The sequence below is a fragment of the Netta rufina genome (genome assembly GCF_964035555.1).
Source record: "Netta rufina genome assembly, chromosome: 1".
Lineage (NCBI taxonomy): Eukaryota > Metazoa > Chordata > Aves > Anseriformes > Anatidae > Netta > Netta rufina.
In genome coordinates this window covers 127,161,811-127,185,052 of record NC_140123.1, presented here as the reverse complement: position 1 = coordinate 127,185,052, position 23,242 = coordinate 127,161,811, and the positions used below count along the sequence as shown (strand labels likewise).

Here is a 23,242-nt window from a genome sequence, read left to right as displayed (position 1 = left end):
GACCTCTCTGAAGTGAATATTTTATTATGGTGCAATAAATTCATAATTACCTGAGAAATTCAGGAAGAACAAGAACATGCAATATAAGCCATTACTTATTTTACAATGTCAACTCTAGTTCAAGTCTTTGATAGTGAGTTTGTTTTTGACAGCTCATGGTATGGGTATCTTGTTACAGAAAAAAAAAATAAAGAAAAAAAATCTTAGTGAAGCTTCTGAATTGTTAACACAGGTAATCCCCTTTAATTGTTAGGACAAGGAACTTGTCTTTCAGAGCAGAATATCAGAATGTTGTCTGTGGTCTAAGCAACCATAGCATGCCACAAACAAAGCTCTGGGTGACCACTATTTGCTGCTGCCCTGTTTCAGTTTTGTATTTTTTGATGCTCTGTGAAAATTTACAGACATAAAGGGAGAAAGTTTCATAGCTGTCCTGGGTGGCACACCCTACCACTCCCTACATCACATTTTAGCAGTAAACAAGAAGAGGCAGTCACAGAGTTTACCAGGAAAACAGAGAAAAGTATGCTTTTTTGAAGATGCCTTTGAAACCATATCTCTCTTTAATAAATTTTACCCATTCTGCTAATATGTAGTGGGGGGTTGACACTTCCAACATTCAAGTACCCACCCTGCCTTTTGCTCAATTCCCTCTCCTGAAGAATGGAGAGAAGAACAGAAGGAAGATAAAAATATTTGATTCAGATAAAGACAGTTAATAAGAAAAGCAAAAATGTTCACATAGAAGTAAAGAAAAAAGAGGAATCTATTCACTAGTTTCCATTGGCAGGCATATGTCCAGCCACTAGGTGGGAAGCAGGGCCTCAGTACACATAGCAGTTTCTTGTGAAGACAAGTGACTTAACTACAAATGTTCCCCCTCCTCCTCCTTTACCCAGCTTTTACTGCTGAGCACGATGTCGCTTTGGTCAGTTGGGTGGACTGTCCTGGCTGTGTCCCCTCCCACTTTCTTGCACACCCCCAGCCTAATGACTTTTTTTTTTTTTTTTTCTGGGAGAGAAAGAAAACCTTGACACTGTGCAAGCACTGTTCACCAACAGCCAGAACACTGTTTTATCAACACTGATTAGCCACATATGCAAAGCACAGCACTATACAAACTGCTCTGTGAAGAAAGCTGGCTTCATAAATTTATCCTAGCCAGACCCAGTATACATACACATAGTACAATATGAATGGGAAGGTAATTTTTCTTCATCCCCCCCCCAAAAAAAAAAAAAAAAAAAGCTCTTTGGCTCTTTGGCTGAAAGTAGATTTTTTCCCCCTAAAAACAAACCAAACCAACCAACCAACCAACCAACCAAAAATACATTACACACATACATACAAAACAAAAACAAGCAAACAAACAAACAAAAACTAAGTAGCTTCCACAGAGGTGTAAAAACTAGAACCCTGAGAAACTCAAAAATGCTACCAACTGGCTAATTTCAGGCTGAAATAAAACAGACTTCAACAATACTGCAAAGTGCTTAATGGACAGAGATTAGTCCATCTCACCAATATTCAAAATATCTAAGAAGGAAGAGAAAAGAGAGGCCAACACATTATTTTAAACAGAATCAGGTGTCAAAGCATAGAAAACTATTCTACTTCTCCCCGACTGGGAATCCAGGAGGTAAATTACAAGAATGAAGGGATAAGCCCTCAAATATTAATGTAGTTTGACAGGCTCCTTCTCTTTTAGGTCATTTCATTGTTTTCTGTTCCAATTATCAGCATAAGAAGAAAAGCCCCTCACCTGAAAACAAGACTGCTAAGGACACTTTGTGCAGACATTCAGAGAAATGCAGCAAAGTGTTGCTATCTGGAGACAGTGGGTTGGTGGTGTAGTTTGCAGTAGGGCTAGGGGAGGTTCTTGAAGGAATTAGGATAGACTAGGATCTCCACCCCTTACTGCAATTATAAAGGCACTAGCATCTAAGGAAGGAACCAGAGAGGAGTTGAAGGGCCAACTCCTTTCATCTGGAGCTCTTGGTGAGGAATGTTGCAGAACTGTTAAAGTAGCAAGCAACGCATTACTTCTTGGGAAGAGAATTTATCTCTTTCTTCTGTTTCCCAGTGAGAAAAATGTGGTTGAAGTTTCTTCTGGCTATTGTCCTCCTGCATGTAACAGCTGGAAAGGAACCTGAGCCGTAAGAACTACCATATTATTACTAATAGTATTCATTGTAAGGCTTTAAAGACAGTGCTAGTTGATGCCACTACTTTTACTGTAAATATTAAATACTGTTATGACTCATCTTTCATATCTGGAGAGCTAAGTTAACCTGGAGTGTGGACATCAAATGAATGGTTCTCATTAAATACCAAGCAGACCTTCCACCTGTTGAAGAAATTCCAGAGAAGTTGATGTTTGTGTTCAGAAAGGACAATAGCAGTAGCAGCAACAATATACTTTGCTAAAAGCAGAAAAGCAGATGATTCCAGGAGTAAGGTGATGGGCTAAAGCGTAACAGTAGGGAGCACTGGCAGAGCTGTGTGGGGAAACAAAGGCTGAACTTGTCGGGAGCTGTAGGGCAGAAGTGGGGGGCACCAGCAAGAGTGTCTTATGTTTTTTCCAAACCAACCAGCAGGTATTGAACAATACAAACTCTTTGCATTTGTTTCTTCCTGTTGAGGCTGTTTCTCGATTCTCTATGATGTGATCACTGTGCTGTTGGATCTCACAGGCAGTATGTTCTGATGGTGCCTGCTGTCCTCCAAAATGACTCTCCAGGCCAGGTTTGCCTACAGTTCCTCAACCTCAATCAAACAATATCTGTTAGAGTCATCCTTGAGCATGGTGCTGTTAACACCACTATTTTTGAGAAAACCATGATGGCAAGCAATGATCTACAGTGCTTCAACTTCACGGTAAATTAATTTTAGTCTATGTCCTAATGGAAAAGTTAACTTGTTGGAACGGTTGATGCCAGAGGCTTATAGGAAATGTAGGGAGGGTCAAGAAAGAGCAGGAAGGGAACAAGAAGCAGTAGAAATAAGACACGTTGAAGAAAAAAAAAGGAAGTGGAGAAAAGGTACGTAGTGACAGACAAGGAGAGATTTTTAATAGACATAAGAAATGTGAAAGGTTCAAGAAAGACATTTCAGATGATGGGAGTGAGATGGGTTTCTCTTTTTAGGAGTCTAGTCCATGGGTAGTCCATGGGTGTTCAACAGGTTCTGGAGCAAATGACTTTGAGACTAGCGTCGTCCCTTTGTTTTCTTGTTTCCTTACAGATTCCTCCTGTCAATTCTGTCCCACTGGCTTTCATTTCCTTCTCTGCCAAAGGCACCACAGTTAACCTGGAAGAGCGGCGGTCAGTGATGATTTGGAATGCAGAGAGCTTTGTCTTTGTGCAGACAGACAAACCCATCTACAAACCAGGACAGAGTGGTGAATATCTGTTTAGTTGATGGCATTTTCCTTACGCAATTTCTTCAGATAAAGTTTTTATGAAGGGTATTCCTCAGGCTGAGCTACAATCTGGACACCTTCAGAATTTCTGTTAAAACCATGCTGGGTGTTTGCTGTGAAGTTCAGAGAGTCATCCTCAGGATGGCAGAAGACTACCGTCAGACAGTCTCTATTCATTTTATTTGTCCCTTCCTCAATTAAGAGAAGAGGGGAGCTTTTACTGCTGTCATTTCATTCCTGGTAACAAGCCAAGCAAGTAGAAAGAAGTGATAAGATCACTATTTATATTGCTGGCTGAAACAATGCTCCCACAGTCTGTGATACTAGTCAGCTTCAAAGACCGACAAAAGACCAAGACCATGATTTAAAAATGAAATACAATTTTTTATTATTTTTTTTTTAAACAAAAGATCATGTTATTTGCCCTCTTAGTTCTCATAGCTTAGGACTTTATATACATATACATATATATATATATATAATTTATTTTTTTCCTGCAAAGTTGAGACATTTATGCTATTTAGCTATCCATACTTCTCATCTTGCTGTAGAGCAGAACTCCACATACACAAAGCCCTATTTATTCCCATCAATTTCTTAATTCACTGCTAGATTTTAAGGTTTCTAAAACAACATTGTGGGAAACACTGAAAGAATATTTCTTTCCAGAGGTAAGCCAAATAACATAGCAGTTAGACTGGATCATCTATATTTTAATTGGGGATGAGTTCTGTCTTAACAGATTGCAGAAAGGAAAGCTTACCAATCAGAATTTGGTTCCACCAAGGTGTCTCACAAACACAGACTGATTATTTGACAGATTGTTTGGCACTGAGGTGGGGGGAAGCAGTAGGTTAAATTGAATGAAAAAATAATGGTTTGTAAGGACATTTTTGAAGCATGCTTGTTTCTGTTTTTTATTGTGTAGTGATTGTCATTCTTTCAGTTCTGCTCTTGTAAAAAAAAAAAAAAAATTAAAAATGTGTACAAGATGAGAACAAACTTACCTAACAAGGATTGTACTGCATTAGGAAAAACTGACACTTTGCTGAGTTGCAGTAATATTAGGAGCTTTCATATGTTCAAAGCAATAAACCTCACTTTAGAGACTGGGTAATGAAGAGGAACAAATTTGCTTACATCACGCAGACAGCCACTGAAAGAATTATGGCAGTCAGTTGAGACTACCTGACCTGCACTGCAGTGCAGCCATCCCCTTTCTCTGAGGTTAAGCAAACTTTCATGAAAGAGTGAGAATACAATGCTGGGGGAAAGTGCACTCAGCAAAGTCCCCATAGCATTCTTTTATCTTCAGATGCATTTTATTACTTACATCCTGTGCAAGTGGGTTTGTTAGAAGATCCAATGAAACTGGAAGTGCTAATAAAAGCAAAAACTCATGCTCAGCTAAATTAGCTCCAGTACCGTTAATGCCTTGTTCCATGTCTTTCCAGTGATGTTTCGTGTTGTTGCTCTGGATTTCAATTTTAAACCTGTTCAAGAGATGGTGAGTGATGTGAAATATTTCCCTGTATTTAAAATTACTGGGACACAAACTCCCCTCAGATTTTAAGTAAACAGTTTGCTGTGGGAAAAAATAAATAAATAAATAAATAAAAATAAATAAATGAGAAAGAGTTTTTGCAGAGATTACATGCGAAAAGTAAACAAGATTTCCTAAGCAGGTGATATGTTCTACCCTTACCTTACAGTCACATGTAACTGGACAAGTCTGTAGCAGATTGCACTCCTGACACCAGACCTCTTGCTACTGCTGGGAAAGAGGCTTTAGAAACCCCCTGCCTTTGTGCTGCAGACATTATTTATAGCTCTGACTAGAAAGCCCACTTGACAGTCTCCTGCTATTACCATTCAGCAATTGTTGCTTGCAAAAATAGGCAAGTCAACCACCTATGGTACTTTGCTCGTTTTAAAAAAGAGGAAATGAAAAGACTTACCATGACTGTTTATTTCATCAGTGACACTTTTTTTCATTGCCAGTAAGCTGTCTTCATGCTAATGGTACATAACACAAGAGATGGAGGGATCTTTACTGGCCTCTTTTCATGTAGTTGTAAAGCAGAAGACAGCACAGTGTTACCAAAAAACCTGGTGCTATATAAACAGAGGGAAGATGTAAGATCAAAGAAGCCCAAATCATGATTTACATGCACCACTGTAACTCTGCATAATCAACTGCTTCTGATTTCCCCTAAATCCAATATGATCAGAGCCTGTCCCAACATTATCATTTCATCCGGTCCGTTGTTGTAATCTACTTATTGATGCAGAATTGCTATGAAAACTGATTATGAGATCTAGAATTATACTTCTTATTAGTTAGGCAGTCCTCACAATCCTGGAGAAAAATAATTTGTGTTTGTTCAGACATCTAATTTCTTCTCCCATTTTTTTTTTTCTTTTTCCTTTTTCAGTACCCCTTGATCGCTATTCAGGTAGGAGATTTTTCTCTTTGTAATGTACCACACTTATAAACAAAAAATCTAGAGCACATATGCTTATATTAGTTTATATTAAGCCATATCCTGCTCATGAATACACTGGCAGAAATTAACAGAAACTCCATAAAATTCCAGGATGCTGTTCAATCTTTACTAACATGGAAAACATATCTACTTTCATCTCAGCAGTTATAAAAGTTGTACTGTTCCTATGCCTGTCTTTGACTCCCTTACACCACGTCCAGTTTGTTCAACTTGTTTTGGAGTATATCTTTTCATAACTCAAAACTGTGAACAAATATAGGCAGTGAGTAAAATTAGTAGCTATACTGGCACTTCCATTGCATTTTGCAGTGGTTTTTAATCACAAAACACATCTAGACAATATTCCTGCAAAATTTTCTTACACTGCGAAATCATGTGATATTAGTTTGTGTTGAATCATAAATATTTGGAGTTTTGTGTGCATTTTTTTTCAGTCTGTGTTGTAAAGAGTTCAAGGAAATTGCACGAGTTAGTATTCTGTAACCTAACTAGCATAAAATACAGTCAGAGGCAAAAGACATTTCAGTATAGAAGAAATGTTCCCTTCCTCCTTCTGGCAGCAGAAAAAAAAAAAGGGGGGGGGGGGGGGGAGGGGAAGGGTCATTAAGGGCAAGATTTGTTTAAGCTAGGGTGAAGGAGAAGCATGAAGAAGGGATTTTCTTTCTTTCCCCCCTTGACACAAAACTAGTAAAATACATGCTAAGAAGCAGGGGAAAACAGTGTAGTGCAACTTCCTCTGATCATTGAGACTAATACCTAGGATTGCAAAGGATAGCCAAATCTGAGATCATCAGATGAGAATCTAGCAACATTAATAACTGGAGTACCAAGGTACAATTTATCTCAATGAGTATTTGCATTAAACAGCTTCTTCAATGAATTAAGAGCAACTTGCCCTATGCTTCTTTGTTTCTGGTTTTGTATGCTAGTTGCAAAAGATTTCTGAGGCAAACAAACTGTGAATCTATATACTTTTTTTCTTCAGGATCCATGGAACAACAGGATCTTTCAGTGGCAAAATGTGACATCAGAGATGAATATTGTCCAGATTGAATTCCCACTAACTGAAGAGCCTATCCTGGGGAACTATAAAATTATTATAGAAAAGAAATCAGGAGATAGAACAAATTATTCTTTCCTTGTGGAGGAATATGGTAAATGCCACCTGCTGGTTTTAATTCGGAGTAGAAAACATTATTAAAGATGAGTCTTATCAGGCAACCCTTATGATTGCTAATACTTCAAACAGCTTCCTGGCAAATGTAACTTCAATTATTTTATTTGTCGTTAAGAAATAGAGGGGGAAGAAAAGTAAAAAGACAACAGAAATTAACCAATTTGCACAGATTCATCTGGGAAAAGAATCTGCATAATAAATCAATAAATTGATAGAAAAATCCACTGTGATGAGCTAACCTTCTCCCAGGCAGGTCCACTAACTTTCTGGCCATAGCTTTGCAAGAGTTCTAGATATCACAGAATTCATCATTCAGAATGGTCATTTTCATCATTCTCATCAAAGCTTTGAATTAATACTTAAACGAACCTTCACTGATCAGGCCATTTCTTGGCTATCTTGACACCCCAGTGCTGAGCTTTCATTCCATCTGTGACTAAAGTTATATCTAATTTCATCTCAGAAGAGACAATATGACAGTGTTGGTTTCTTTGTCTTTTTATTCTTTGTTCTAGTGTTGCCAAAATTTGATGTTATAGTCACTGCACCAGAAAGTCTTACAGTCATGGATTCAGAGTTCACAGTGAAAGTCTGTGGAGTGTAAGTACCAGGTGCAGAGCGATTAGTAAACATACTGAAGAGCAAGAACTTCCCAAAGACTGGGGAAAGAGAAAGGACTTAGAGAACAGACTAGAATAAATAGGGCTTCAGAAGAGGTTGGTCAGGGCTGACTTGATGGTTGGAGTTTTCATTTACTTGTATTCTCCTCTCATTTTATTGTATGAGTATTCTCTTCTCAGTGGTGTTTGGTTGGTTAACCAAATATTTCACGGAGTCCCCTTTTAAAGTACGATGTGTCTTCTCCCAGCAAATCACCTCGGAGGGGGGCCTTTGTTCAGCTTAACACTGTTAAATTCTAACGTGGGTCTTAATGTTTCAGCTGTCTTTAACTTTCCCACTAAGCTTAGTCCTTTGGAAAGACCTTGTTTACTCTAATACAAAGAACTTGTAACTTATAACTGATGGTTGGAATCCTGAACCCCTTAAAATTATGAGGAGTTTTGCTTTGATCTCAGTGAGTCTAGGACTTCTCTCTAAGAAGAAGAATGGAGAAAACAGTCATAATTTGGTTGGCAGTTACGTCTGGGCATCATCCTTACAGGTGTATTTATTTTGACATTTATGGTATGGTTCTGGTTCATGGGTGAAATAAAACTCATCAGTATTTCAACTTGCAATTTGTATTATCTTTCTGTAACAGAAAGAAAGTTAGAAAGAAATTGTGAAATCACCCTAGTGTCTGGCTTGCTAGATCCCTTCTCAAGCTGGGTCTATTCCTGCATAAATTCCTTAAGCCAGTTTTTCAAGCATCCTCTCACTGACATTTTTCTTCTTCCCCTAGGTACACCTATGGCCAGCCTGTTGAGGGGAAAGTCCAGCTGAGCGTGTGCAGGGATTTTGATTCATATGGAAGATGCAAGAAAAGCCCAGTTTGTCAATCATTTACAAAAGATGTATGATGCATAATTATAATTCCTCTTTGTGCTTGCCTTTTCCTCCATGTTCCTGCTTCTCTCTCTGCTCACAACATTTCTTTATTTTATTTCTTTTTTTCTTTCTTCAATGTTTCACTTCATTGAACTCACCTATTCACTTAGATCACTAGCCAGAAACTCTGGGCACTTAATTGTCCTGGTTTTCCACCAGGCCTGAAGAAGGACTGACATGTTCTTTCTTTATGACCCACCTGAAAAGTGTAGGTAGTGGTATCTCCATCAGTTCTATATAGATCAATTCAAAAGTAATGGGAAAAGACTCCTTTTTGAAAGCTATGGAAAATTCTTCTCTTGACTGCTGAGAACTCATTTTAACTGATAGAATTCAGTAACCAATTTTTCCCCATTTTCACTCTGCTGTGGAAGGCCTGGCATTCTTCCAGTAGAAGTATTTCCCAGATGTGGGAAATACATGTATATAGACCCAAGAACTTTACTTTCACTTGTCTCACCAGTTGAATACCCATCTAGTTAAGCAGAGCTGTCTTCATACAAAACTATGCAGCACAGTATTTGCAAAACAGTAGACCAAGAATTTTAAAATTAAAAATGTAAAGAAAAGAGATCATGTGATGCATCAACAGTTGGTTTCACATGCATTAGTAATCTCCCAGGCAGAGTCAAGATCTGCCAGACAAGGAGAGGAAGATGCAGCAACTCTTTGTGAGAGTTTTTTCTCTCCTGTCATGCAGAAACTGACAGGAGTGCCTTTCCTCTCCCATTGCTGCCTGGCAGTTACCTCTCAGGACATTTCAACAGGAGTTTGATGGAACATTGCATGCTGTCCTGGGTCATGGGTGTTAGGCAGTGTCATAGGAAGCATCTGCCTGAAACTTCAGTAATTTTTAAAGATACTACCAAAGAAGGGCATTGTATATTGCCAATATCCTTAGTAAGCTGTGATCCTTGGTAACATAATTTTTCTTCCCTTTCCAGCTGGAAACTGATGGCTGCCTCTCCCATGTTTTCAGTTCCAACATCTTTGAGCTAAATCGCGTTGGTTATATGAGGAATCTTGATGTGAAAGCCATTGTCACAGAGAAAGGAACAGGTAATCCCTTTTAGACAGTCAGAAACAGCAACAGTGGTGTGGTTAGAAAAATACAGTAGAGGATATTCAACCTCTGTCTGCTGAGCACAAGGATGTCTTCCTATTTTTATAAGCATGGCAATAATTTCCAGGTAAATGCTACCTCTGATGTAGCTATATACAAGACAAAGTGTATTTTCTCTTGACTCCAGGCATGTCTTACAGGCCTGCAACTTACAGCTACTCAGTCTATTTCCATAACTCGAGTGATGAGCAGTTTGCAGTTTGAGAATATGGATCGCCACTACAGAAGAGGAATTCCCTACTTTGGACAGGTAAGTGAAGGCACAGATAGTTTGTAGTGAAGGTGACTGATATCACAAGATTGCCAAGACGGGAAAAACTAGGGGACTATTTTGGGGGGATTGTTTTCTCCCCAGGCTTCTTTCTTTACATATAGAGTGCCTTATCAGTAATTCCGAATACTGAAGAGTATAAACTTATTCTGAGTTTGTTTCTGCCAGAAATACTTTGCATCAAAACAATCCATTAATTAGTATTTTTCTAACTTGTGTTTTCAGTTTGATACAAATCACTGCTTCCCCCTTCAGAACTGACCATTACAAATGAGAAAAAAAAATAACACTGGGCAATGAGGGAAGACAGAGTAAAACAAAACAAATATACAAGGAAATATGCAGGAAACAGTTTCTGTCTCAAAAAGCCTTTTCATGATTTTATGTTTGTTGACAAATCCCACATCACTCTGTCAGTGATTTAAAGCGGAGGTATAAATGTATCTTTCTTTGTCTTACATTCAGTTCAGCCTTTTTCAGTGAGGAAAGGATAAGGTCATCTTACCAGCAGCACTGAAAGGAAAGGATGAAAAACATGCATATCTACACAGAGAAAGATAACAAGATAAACATGTCTAGTATTTTCTTCTCCTATAGATCAAGCTGGTAGACAAAGACAACTCCCCTCTTTCCAATGAGGTCATTCAGCTATTTGTCAATAACAAGAATGTAGACAATTTCACCACTGATGTTAATGGCATCTCTGAGTTTAGCATTGACACATCCGAAATGTTTGATCCTGAGATCAGTCTGAAAGTGAGTACAGAATGGGGGCGGGGGGGGGAGATAAGGGGGAGTAAAAAGGAAGGGGGAAGATGTGAGAGAGGGAGAGGGAGAGGGAGAGGGAGAGGGAGAGGGAGAGGGAGAGGGAGAGGGAGAGGGAGAGGGAGAGGGAGAGGGAGAGGGAGAGGGAGAGGGAGAGGGAGAGGGAGAGGGAGAGGGAGAGGGAGAGGGAGAGGGAGAGGGAGAGGGAGAGGAAGGCCAGTCTCAAACTGAACCTCCAAAAGATTGGATGAGGTTTGAATTCTGGTAATAAAAATGTCAATTTTTTGTATTATTTAATATTCTAGAACTCTCAAAAATAAACTCTCAAAAAATAACTCCCAAAAAATAAAAGAAGTGAGGAAAATACCTGAGTTGTTACAATTCAATGGCTTGCTGCAAGGCTGCAAGACCAGTGTGATATTTCTTCCTTCCCAGATTGTCTTAAGATGTTCTTAGATAGTGCATTGTGTGAACTAATCATTTTGATGTGAGCACATGATAACGTTTTCCGTAGTGAGTCATGTTTGTTTTACTTTTCTTCCCCATTACCTCTCCTAATCAGGCAACATACAAAACCAGTGACCAGTGCCACTCTGAAGGCTGGATAGAGCCTTCGTACCCCGATGCATCTCTCTCTGTCCAACGCTTCTACTCCTGGACTAGCAGCTTTGTGAGGATTGAGCCTTTGTGGAAAGATCTGAGCTGTGGGCAGAAAAGGATGATCACTGTGCACTACATATTGAACACAGAAGGATATGAACATATCAACATCATGAACTTCTACTATGTGGTGAGCGTGGGTTTCTTACAGAGTTTCACCGAAAGAGCTTTACTAGGCAACTATTTGGGCAGTGAGCTTTACCCCCAGCAATTATGATAGTGCTTTTCCAGACTCTGGATAGCCAGCCACCACAATGATCCATGAAAAGAAACAGTACTGAGCTGACTTGGCAAAAGTACCTGCTCAGGCAAAATAACCCATAATTTCTGGTTGTGCTACTTAATTTTGTAGCAAGTATCCCCCTTCATATTGGCTTAGGCTATGGTTAATTTCTCTTCTCTACCAGAAACTCTTCATGGTATTCTCTGCCCTACTCCTTTCCCTTCCTTTTTATGCTGCTTCCTTGCCAGTAACATCAGCAGTGCCATATGGCTGATGTTTAAGCATGTGAAGCCATCCCAATGCACATGCTTCAATTGCCATATCAATGTACATTGAACTTGATTGTAATTTTCTTCCTCCAACCTCTACCAACCCATAAATGTATTGTTGTTTTCTGTACAGGGCATGGCAAAAGGCAAGATTGTCCTTACTGGGGAAATTAAAGTTAATATCCAAGCTGGTGAGTCAAGTTGCCATCATGGTTCTGCAATTAAAAAAAAAAAAAAAAAAAAAAAAAAAGACGGGTTAACTGGGGACCAAGACAAGACTTCTTGGAGGTACCCAGCAGCTGTTGAGATGTTAGTATTCCTCTATGCCCATGCACAAGTGCATTACTAGTAAGATCACTATAAAATCATTTAGTCAAGAAACTAGTTTCAGATATAATTCAAGAAATAGTGTCCTGTAAAGATGTCCCCAAAGGATAGTGGAGGGAATGCAGAGAGTCTGTCTTGGGGAGGCTGTCTGAATCTGGTCACCTGTTCAAACTGACAATAAATCTGAGGGCATCTGGGTTTAAGCCCTGACATGTCACCTCCTGGCCACTCCCTGTCACTCCAGGATTTTTCAGTTTATTGTTTGACTACAGGTTGCTCCACTGACAGGTCCTGACGCATGTCTGTCTATGATGGCTACTACAGCAGTAGTACAGCCACCTTTGGGTATGTTTCTTTATTTGTCTCTTCCTCTCTAATAACAGATCAAAATGGCACTTTCACCATCCCACTTGAGGTCAGTGAGAAAATGGCTCCAGCCCTTTGGCTGCTAGTATACACCTTACATCCTGACAAGGAGCTGGTGGCAGATAGTGTCCGATTTCCAGTTGAGAAGTGCTTCAAAAACAAGGTGAGAGACACCGAGACAGAGCGAGTCTTACATGTTGCCAGATAAATACATATTCTTTATGCACACGTTCGCAACAAATTTCCAGTTTTACTTCTCGTTTCCATCTACTTCTCTCAGCATCTCTCTCTTTATTCTCCTTTTTTCTCTTTATTCTTATATCTTTCCCCTACCACCACCTCCTGGCTTTACTGCCAAAAGGCAAATCCGCTTTAACATTAAAAACTACTTTTCTGGAAACACACTACTCCCATATTGTACCCACTTCTCCAGCACTAAACTAGTGTCTTATTTCGTTTTGACAGTCTATGCTTTAACATAGCAAACATACTTTAGTCTTACCCCACTTCACAACGTAATCTAATTTTTTATAGTTTTTCTGTGGAAAAAATGTAGTTTATGTTTACAACAACTAAATACATATAGAAAAGGAAGCAAAAATAAAAATCTTGGGGTCTAAGGTTATGTGTGTTTTTTTTTTTTTCCATTTTTTTTTTCCGGTGAAACGTATTGATTAGCCATTTTGAATTCAGATTTCACTTTTAAGATTTTTCTCATGTTCAGTTTCTGAAAGCTAAAAGATCTCTATCATGAAACAAAACAGAAGAAAAAAACAAACAGTGTTAAGGATAATGTTTTCATTTACCTGATACAGTCTCTTCCCCTCTCCCCCCCTAACACACACACACACTTTTCCCCTCTTATGTAACACAAGTATCAAAAAGATTTCTCTATGACAGGATTCATACCAGATCTGTACTGCAATTCCTAAGGTAGCCCATGGACCTAGTAAAAATATGATTTGCTCATTGTAGTGCTTATTACATGTAGTCAGTGTCATAATCAGATTTGGTTAGACAATAGCAGCAACAGAATCACACTTCTTTTTAAATCAGTTAAGGTAGTCTTCATTTAAGTTACCATAACGTGGGAGTCTTATTGCCTAACACCCCGTTATAGTTGAGGCCTGGTCAACAGAGGCAGTGGAAACCAGACATCACCCTCTGGTCAGACCAGCTGTGCTTTAACAAAAGAGCTTTTACTCTTTTTCTCATCCTCCTTTCACAGAAATCTAGAGAAGCCTAGTAGGGAGGCTGAGTAGCCTGAGTAGTAGGGATTATCCACACCAATATGTGTTTGATAAATTTTAGGTCCAGATGCAATTCTCTGAAAAACGAATGCAATCAGCTTCCAATGTCAGCTTAGTTATAGAAGCTGCTCCTAACTCCTTCTGTGCTGTGAGGGCAGTAGATCAGAGTGTGCTGCTCCTGAAGACTGAGACAGAACTGTCTGCAGAAATGGTAAGCTATCCAAACAAATGCACTGTCTCTTTCTCTGAAGCACTGTTTTCTTCTCCATTGACATGTCTCTCTACTGGAGACTGTGTTAAACATCTACCACTTTTTGCATGTGCTGGCCATGAACCATCTATAATATGTAATACACAGCCTTTGTTTCTTGGCAGTCAGAAGTCCTGTAAAGGACCTGGGATTTGATTTAACCAGTGACTTTAGGACTCATATGCTCACATGGGAAACTTCAGTAGATGATCACAAGTCAACAGGCAGGCCACACAGGGGCAACAGTGCTATCCTGGGTACTATATATACCCAGAATGGCCAAGGACAAGAAAAGAGACTTGATAAAGAGTAAAAACCCAAAAAGGAAGGTAAAGTCCCAGATTACTCTCCAAATAGATATCCCATTATTCTTATCCCATGATTCTCAGCAGCAATCACCCAGAGGGACACCTAGAACAGGTTGCCCAGTACCATGTACAGATGACTTTAGAATATCTCCAAGGAGGTGAACTCCACAACCTCTTTGGGCAACCAGTGCCGGTGCTCAGTCACCCACACAGTAAAGAAGTGCTTCCTGGTGTTCAGAGGGAAGTTCCTGTGCTTTGTTTTATGCCCATGGGCTCCTGTCCTTTGACTGGGCACTGCTGAAGAGAGCCTGGTTCTATCTTCTTTTCACCCTCCATTCAGGTATTTATGTACATTGATGTGATCCCCCTTGAGCCTTCTCTTCTCCAGGCTGAACATTCCTAGCTCTTTCAGACTTTTCTTATATGTAAGATACTTATCTTTGTAGTGTTTTGTTGGACTTGCTCCAGGAGCCCCATGTCTCTCTTGTACTGGGGAGCCCACAACTAGACACAGTTCTCCAGGTGTGGACTCACCAGTGTTGAGTAAAGGGGAAGAATCATCTCCCTCAAGTGGCTAACTACACTCCTCCTAATGTGTTGGAAACCACTGGCCTTCTTTCTTGCAAGGGTACATTGTTGACTCCTGTGCACCAGGACCCCAGGTAGAAGCAGAAGCAGAGAAGCAACACCGCTTTCCAGCTGATAGGCCCCAGGCATATACTGATGCATGGGGTTATTCCTCTCCAGGGGCAGGACTTTGCAATTCTTATTTTTGAGCTTCATGAGGTTCCTGTCAGCTCATTTCTCCAACCTGTAGAAGTCCCTCTGGATTACAGCATGAGCCACTAATAAATCCACTACTCCTCCCAGTTTTGCATCATCAACAAATTTGTTGAGGGTATGCTGTGTCCCATCATCCAGATTATTAATGAAGATATTAAACAGGGTCAGATCCAGTATTGACCTCTGGGGTACACCATTAGTTACCAGCCTCAGACTAGACTCCACTGATCACCACCTTCTAGGCTTGGCTATTCAGCAGCTTTTAATGCAGGAAACAACATTGCTTCAAACAGGACAGCATCTCTGCTCTGGCAATGGCCAGTACATGACCATGTAATGAGGATTGACCTTTGTGTTTCCTTCCTTCATAGATATACAGTCTGCATCCCCTTCAAGACCTGCAAGGCTATATCTTCAATGGGCTCAATCTAGAAGATGATCCCCAAGACCCCTGTGTCTCATCTGACAACATCTTTCACAAAGGCTTGTATTACACACCTGTAATGTCTGGATTAGGCCCAGATGTATATCAGTTCCTCAGGGTAAATGTCCTGTACATTACTTAAATCTGTTAAAGTGAGCTTCCACTTATGTAGCTTTACAGCTTTAATGGTTTGTTAGCAGAACACGTGCATGACAAATGCTCTGCATGGACATCCATTCTCAACTGACTGTGGTGTACTCTGATTTTCTGTCATGTACAGAACTCAAGTCAGTATTCAAAGGCAGTAATGGGAAAGAGGGAGGAATGCAATAAACCTCATCTACCGTATTGTTATGGCTGACACCAAAATATGTCTTTCACAGGAAATGGGCATGAAATTTTTTACCAACTCAAAGGTTCGGCAACCAGTTGTATGTACTAGCGAGACTGTAAGACCTGTGCCATATTTCTTGAATGCAGGATTCACAGCTTCTACACACCATGTCAAATCATCAGGTAATATAGGAAACAGGAGAGAGGTTTTATATTTCTGCTTAAATGAACTGTGGAAAAGACATGGACAGTACTCCCAGATCTCATTTGGCGATGTTCAAACTTTCTGAACTCGTCATTTGAATCCTGGTCTGGCACAGAATGAAATAGCTTATGATGATGGCCAATGGCCAAAAAAAAAAAAAAAAACAAAAAACAAAAACAAAACAAAACAAAACAAAACAAAAACACCTTTCAGCCTTTCAGTCTACACTTCTGATTCATGTCCAGTTCTATGCTAGGAAGTGTTGGCAATTGGGAGAGTGCCAGACAAAAGAGATGCTGTTGACAATGATTCCTTTCTGAACAGAGGTTTTTGAAGAAAGAGTGCAACAGTGTGGCCAGGACACATATCTAAAAGCCAAATGTCCCAAGCCCTAGTCCTAGGTCTAATGTTCATGTATGGAGACCAAGAGCAGTTAAATAAATGTTTTCTTGCTTAATGATGTAAGTTTATACCAAATTGAGAGACACTTATATGGAAATACCAACAGTCTCAGGTAAACATAAATGAGTAAACACTAGTTATCCTTCATACTGGTCCATGTAAATTAAAGCTTGCCCTTTTCTGGAATGAGGATTGATGAAATTTTATGAGGAGTGGCTGAGGTCACTAGGCCTGTTCAGCCTGGAGAAGAGGAGGCTGAGAGGAGACCTCATCACACTCTGCAGCTTCCTCACAAGGGGGAGTGGCGTGGCAGGCCCTGATCTATTCTCTGTAGTGATCAGTGATAGTACCTGAGGGAATGGAGTCAAGCTGAAATAGGGGAGGTTCAGGCTGGATATCAGGAAGAGGTTCTTCACTGAGAGGGTTGTTGTGCACTGGAACAGGCTCCCCAGGAATGTAGTCATGGCACCAAGCCTGTGGGAGTTTAAGTAGAGTTTGGACTCTGCTCTTAGTCATATTATCAGAATTTTTGGGTAGACCTGTGTGGTGCCAGGAGTTGGACTTGACTGTTGGACTTGGAGTTGGACAGGAGTTGGACTTGGAAGATCTGGATAGCCTGGACCGATGGGCTGAGGCCAACTGTATGAAGTTCAGTGAAGCCAAATGCCGGGTCCTACACTTGGGGCACAACAACCCCAAGCAGAGCTACAGGCTGCGGGGTGAGTGGCTGGAAAGCTGCCTGGCAGGGAAGAACCTGGGTATATTGGTTGATAGTCAGCTGAATATGAGCCAGCAGTGTGCTCAGGTGGACAAGAAGGCCAACAGCATCCTGGCTTGTGTAAGAAGCAGTGTGGCCAGCAGAACTAGGGAGGTGATTGTCCCCCTTTACTTGGCTCTGGTGAAGCCACACCTTGAGTACTGTGTTCGGTTTTGGGGCCCTCGCTACAAGAAGGACATGGAGGCCCTGGAGCATGTCCAGAGAAGGGCTATGAAGGCAGTAAGGGGTCTGGAGAACAAGTCTTACGAGGAGTGGCTGAGGGAGCTGGGGTTGTTCAGCCTGGAGAAGAGGAGGCTCAGGGGTGACCTTATTGCTCTCTATAGGCACCTTAAAGGAGGCTGTAGTAAGGCGGGGATTGGTTTATTCTCCCTTGTTCCCGGTGATAGGATGAGGGGGAATGGGCTAAAGTTGCACCAAGGGAGGTTTAGATTGGATATTAAGAAAAAAAACTTTACTGAAAAGGGTTGTTATGCATTGGAATGGGCTACCTAGGGAAGTGGTTAAGTGACCATCCCCAGAGGTCTTTAAAAAATGTTTAGATGTAGAGCTTAGTGATATGGTTTAGTGGAGGACTTGTTAGTGTTAGGTCAGAAGTTGGACTAGGTGATCTTGGAGGTCTCTTCCAACCTACATGACTCTGTGTGATTTTGTGTGTGATCCTTATGGGTCCCTTCCAACTTGGGATATTCTATGGTTCGATGAAATTTCCATTATCTCTTAACAGCTGAAGTTGCTAGAGAAGAACGTGGGAAGAGACTCATCCTTGAGACTATTCGGGAATTCTTCCCTGAAACTTGGATTTGGGATATAGTCCTTGTAAAGTGAGTATTGCTTCTTCTCTCTCTTTGCCTGTTTTTAATGATTACAAAATATGTACCCTGATGTTCTTCTGCATGACTGCAATTTATTGCCACCTCTTCTCACAATTTGGCCTGGAAGAACTATCTTTTTCAGTCATCACCTGATCACCTGCCCTCCCCACTTCCATGATAAAATGTCCCCAGAACATCTATTCCCACAATGTGTGTACCATGACTCATACTCTGTAAGAAGAGGAACACATCTGTTTAAAACATGGTTTTGCAAAATGGGTCTGCAAAGAATTCTAAGTTTTCTTTCCAAAGTCAGGTAAATGATGAGCAGAAGAATTTTCAAATGGACTTATGTCCAAAGATTTAGGTGATAAATTCTGAGGGGACTCAGATATGGGATTTCTACAGACAGAATAGAGCTAGTGTTACTGTGAAAACGTGGAGCCTCTATGGGAACTAAGGTATATGAAACTTCCCCCGTCCAGACTCATTCTTTTTCCATTTCCATCAGCTCTACTGGAAAAGCCAATGTCTCATACGCCATTCCTGACACCATAACTGAATGGAAAGCCAGTGCCTTCTGTGTGGAAGAGTTGGCTGGGTTTGGTATGTCTGTGCCTGCCACCCTGACAGCCTTCCAACCTTTCTTTGTGGATTTGACCTTGCCATACTCTATCATCCGGGGAGAAGATTTCCTACTTAAAGCCAATGTCTTCAACTACCTCAACCACTGCATTAAGGTGTGTACTTCTGCCCACACTATTAGTCCCTACACCATTTCCAAAAAAGACTTTGTAATTTGGAAGGAAAAAAAAAAAAAGGTATTAAAAAGATTGGTGTAGATGACTGGATCTGTCTCTGCTCTTGATCGATGTACTGCTCAATCTATCTGATGATAAATTGTCCTGACTGGATTTGTCTTTCTATGCCACTACAAAGCAGAGGGAGATCTGTGTGAACTGTGTCTAGGACGGGTATGCAAACAACTGTCTCCAGAGGTCTAAACAGGAAAGAAAAAAGTGTTTTGTGGAGGATCATTCACACTTCACAGCCACACAATCCATCAATGTCTTTACTGGGGTCTTTTCTCTAGGGATATGTGTGAAAGTGTGATGAAGTAAAGTGCTTGTGCCTCCCAAACAGAAGTATGTGGGAAAAGCAAGAAGTGGAGAGCAGACAAACTCTCCTTCTCTGGGACAGAAGTTCTCAAGAGTACCAAAACAGGGAGTACCAAAGTCCCAGTACATGCCCTACAGAGTATGTGTCCAACTAGAGACTGTACTGCTCGCAGATGCTGGGTGCTTGTACTCTCAGTACTCTGCACTTTTCTGGTAAAATGCCTCCAGACCACAGGTGCACAGCACCTCTGTATTGAGAGAGCTTACAAACAGTTTAAAACATACTTAAAGAAAGAAAAACAGCTTTTTTTTTTTTTTTTTTTTTTTTGGACTTCTTTCTTATGTTGTATTTGGAATCCTTAAAAGAGAGGCAGGTACAGAGTTTATATTTCTTTTACTTAGTTTGAATGTTGAAAGTTAGCCCTCCAGTCTCACAAGGAGACCACCACAAAAGGAATAAAAATCAAGACATATCTTAGGAATGATCTGTTATTGAGGATTTCATCTCTTGACCTCATTTTTTGGATATTCCTACAACAACAAAAACATAAATATTAGACAGCATTTTTCTTTACAAGTTAGTTCAAAACCATTAGCACCAGGTCAACTGAACATAGCTCAAAATTCTGATCAGGAATCACAAGTACTTGTTGGATATTTAAAATCTCAATGGAGAATGTCATGAGGAGCAAAAGAGAACACTGTCAAGGTTGTATATGATAGATGATTCATCTACACACCAGCATCCAGGGCATTAAATCTCTTCTACACTGTTAATTCTGGACATAAATAGAGATTATCTGACCACCCTCTAACAAAGCACCATTTGCCTATGGTATAAAATCTTCATCCAATCACATTCCTCTTTCTGTTCTCAGATTAATGTTTTGCTGTCAGATTCCCTTGATTATCAGGCCAAACTAATCTCCACAGATGATGATGGATGTGTATGTGCCAGAAAAAGAAAGACCTATGCCTGGAATATTTCCCCCAAAGAAATTGGTAAGCGCCTGTGAATCTATCTGGTTTTCTGTCCTGAGACTACTAATAATCAATTTATGCCTCACCTGAAGACCTATTCTTTTTTTTCACTTGGAGAAATCTGCCTACCCCTATTTCAGGAGGATCAAAAAGTCTATCCAGAACTGCAGTTTGTTTATCATTCCAATTTTCAGAGATCTGTTCGTTTTCCTTGTCTCACCTAGATTGACTGAGCATTCATTATGCTGCACTACTTACTCTACTACTGTATAGACAGTCATTATCAAATGTAATTTCTTACTTTAGTCATAATTCTTTATGAGGGAGGTCAAATTTCCCTCTTTTCTGCTACTATTTAAGGTCAAGTAGCATTCAGAATTACAGCAGAGACCGAAGACGATGGAGATTGTGGAGATGAAGCACCCAGGAACATCAGTATTGGCTACAGGGACACACAGATCAGGACACTGTTGGTTGAGGTACTGCTGACAGCTCTTACTTTTTTCCCTGTACTCCCTTTCATGAGGAAAGGAAAATGCAGCAAAAGTACCAAAAAGAAGTACAAGTTTTTCAGGTTCGGTAAAGAACTTATGGTTTGGCTCCACCTTCGTCTTGCTAGGACAGTGTCCTGCTCTTTGATATAAGACCAAGTCTGTTCCCTTCTTATGTCCTCTTCCATGAGGATCACTGGATATTGGTTGGTCAGTGCACATCTTCCTCCTCTTCCAGAGGAGAAACTGAGAAAGAGGGACTCTCTGATGGGTACTTCGCTTTAGCAGCAGCCACATCAAGTATGAACCTGTAAACTATTCCTTTAATACTGCCGTTTTATGATGCAGAAGGCTGGGTCTGGGTGTGGCCCTTCTGTCACTGCATTACTTCTGCATGCTTTGTTCTCATCTGTTGCATGTGTCTCTTTTCCCCATCACCATCCAGCCTGAAGGAATCAGAAGGGAAGAGACCCAAAACTCCCTCATCTGTACAAAAGGTAAGTGCTCTATATACTGCTGTCCTGAAAGGAAATGAAGGGAAGGCTGGAGTTTCTGCTCTTTCCTGCTCATTGGCACTGTCCCCTTGCTTTTGCATGAGGTGCCTAATGGCAGCCAGTGTGAGTGCTTAACAGTTCAGTTCCCTGCTACAAAATTAATGTGTGATCTGGTGCATGTCACTTAGGTAGTATCTGTGCTGGAGTCAAAAGTGCACAGATACTGAAGGAAGGCTGTTATAAAGGTATCAAAGGGAGAAAACCTTTCTGTGCAAAATCTATTCTGGGCTGCATGCACTCATGTTTGGCTGCTGTCTTCTATTCCAAGGATAACTGTAGCTTGTAGTTTTCCATTTCTAGTGAGAATTGAAGAGGGAATACTAATGTATCCCTCCATCCCATCTTGGTGCTGACTGCAAATGGTTTCCAAAGTTTCCTGGAAGCTGTCTAAAAGATGCACAAGGGCAGCCCTGTCACTCCCCAGTGACAGACTGAAGAAATCCCCAGAGTTCACAGACAATAAATAGTCTGTGAACAGCAGCCTTATCTCATTTAATTTATTTCTGTTGAACAATGACAACTACTGCACCATTTGAGCTGTTTTTCACTAGATTAGTTTAGCTGTGCTACCTTCTCTCCTGATGTTCTTCGTGTCAATAGCGAGTTTCTATCTACTGCTGTCTCTTGTGCATGATTTTGAACTGTGCAATTTCTCCTGAGCATTTCATTTCTATAACTAATGCTCTTACACAAGTGACCACAATGTACTTGATATTATTCTTCACAGATGATGTCATTACTCAAGGTGTTGCTTTAGACCTACCTACAAATGTGGTGGAAGGATCAGCCAGAGCTTCCTTTTCTGTTGTTGGTAAATAAAAAATTAATAAAACATATAAGGAAAGAAAATTTTAAACTACAAGCAGAGCTACAGGCTGGGAGATGAGTGGTTGGAGAGCTGCCAGGCAGAGAAGGACCTGGGAGTGATGGTGGATAGTCGGCTGAATATGAGCCAGCAGTGTGCTCAGGTGGCCAAGAAGGCCAACGGCATCCTGGCTTGTATCAGGAACGGTGTGACCAGCAGGGCTAGGGAGGTGATCGTCCCCCTGTACTCAGCTCTGGTGAGGCCGCACCTCGAGTACTGTGTGCAGTTTTGGGCCCCTCGCTACAAGAAGGACATCGAGGTGCTCGAGCGGGTCCAGAGAAGGGCGACAAAGCTGGTGAGGGGCCTGGAGAACAAGTCCTACAAGGAGCGGCTGAGGGAGCTGGGCTTGTTCAGCCTGGAGAAGAGGAGGCTCAGGGGTGACCTTATCGCTCTTTTTAGGTACCTCAAGGGAGGCTGTAGCGAGGTGGGGGTTGGCCTGTTCTCCCACGTGCCTGGTGACAGGACGAGGGGGAATGGGCTTAAGTTGAGCCAGGGGAGTTTTAGGTTAGATGTTAGGAAAAACTTCTTCACTGAAAGGGTTGTGAGGCACTGGAACAGGCTGCCCAGGGAAGTGGTGGAGTCACCATCCCTGGAAGTCTTCAAAAGATGTTTAGATGTAGAGCTTAGGGATATGGTTTAGTGGAGGGCTGTTAGCGTTAGGTCAGAGGTTGGACTCGATGACCTTGAGGTCTCTTCCAACCTAGAAAATTCTGTGATTCTGTGATTCTGTGATTCTGTGATACAAAATGAAAGATTTGTTGGGAACTTTGGGCTTGGTTACATGACTACATATTGGCTTTGTAGTCACTATATATTGGCTTTGTAATACTGATAATCTTAGCTCATTCTAGAAATCTTTCCTTGAAGTAGCTATTTAGATGTGGCCTATGGTACCTTTACGTAGTCAACGTTCCTTTTCAGCATCAGTTGTTAATTCTGTAATACGTGGTTCAATGTAACATCTCTGGGCTGTTTACCTCTCCTTCTCTAGAAAGTGAAGTTTCCAGGAAGTTCCTCTTTTCAATTCTAAT

At 40.8% G+C, this 23,242-nt stretch overlaps 1 protein-coding gene across 1 annotated transcript in view; it reads left to right on the top strand.

The window, feature by feature from the left end:
• Positions 1-1,192: 1,192 nt before the first annotated feature.
• LOC311217469 (ovostatin) overlaps positions 1,193-23,242 on the top strand; it is a gene marked incomplete at both ends in the record, with an annotated part of 32,665 nt that continues 10,615 nt past the window's right edge. The window contains 24 exons of the mRNA XM_084299540.1: positions 1,193-1,204; positions 2,029-2,156; positions 2,694-2,877; positions 3,244-3,400; positions 4,876-4,928; positions 5,857-5,877; positions 6,914-7,082; positions 7,621-7,705; positions 8,508-8,619; positions 9,598-9,712; positions 9,917-10,026; positions 10,645-10,803; positions 11,375-11,602; positions 12,098-12,155; positions 12,675-12,820; positions 13,969-14,118; positions 15,620-15,790; positions 16,056-16,188; positions 18,115-18,211; positions 18,714-18,942; positions 20,199-20,322; positions 20,662-20,780; positions 21,238-21,289; positions 22,074-22,157. Of these exons, the coding sequence (XP_084155666.1) occupies positions 1,193-1,204; positions 2,029-2,156; positions 2,694-2,877; positions 3,244-3,400; positions 4,876-4,928; positions 5,857-5,877; positions 6,914-7,082; positions 7,621-7,705; positions 8,508-8,619; positions 9,598-9,712; positions 9,917-10,026; positions 10,645-10,803; positions 11,375-11,602; positions 12,098-12,155; positions 12,675-12,820; positions 13,969-14,118; positions 15,620-15,790; positions 16,056-16,188; positions 18,115-18,211; positions 18,714-18,942; positions 20,199-20,322; positions 20,662-20,780; positions 21,238-21,289; positions 22,074-22,157 (2,896 nt within the window). The remainder of the gene's footprint in view (positions 1,205-2,028; positions 2,157-2,693; positions 2,878-3,243; positions 3,401-4,875; positions 4,929-5,856; positions 5,878-6,913; positions 7,083-7,620; positions 7,706-8,507; positions 8,620-9,597; positions 9,713-9,916; positions 10,027-10,644; positions 10,804-11,374; positions 11,603-12,097; positions 12,156-12,674; positions 12,821-13,968; positions 14,119-15,619; positions 15,791-16,055; positions 16,189-18,114; positions 18,212-18,713; positions 18,943-20,198; positions 20,323-20,661; positions 20,781-21,237; positions 21,290-22,073; positions 22,158-23,242) is intronic.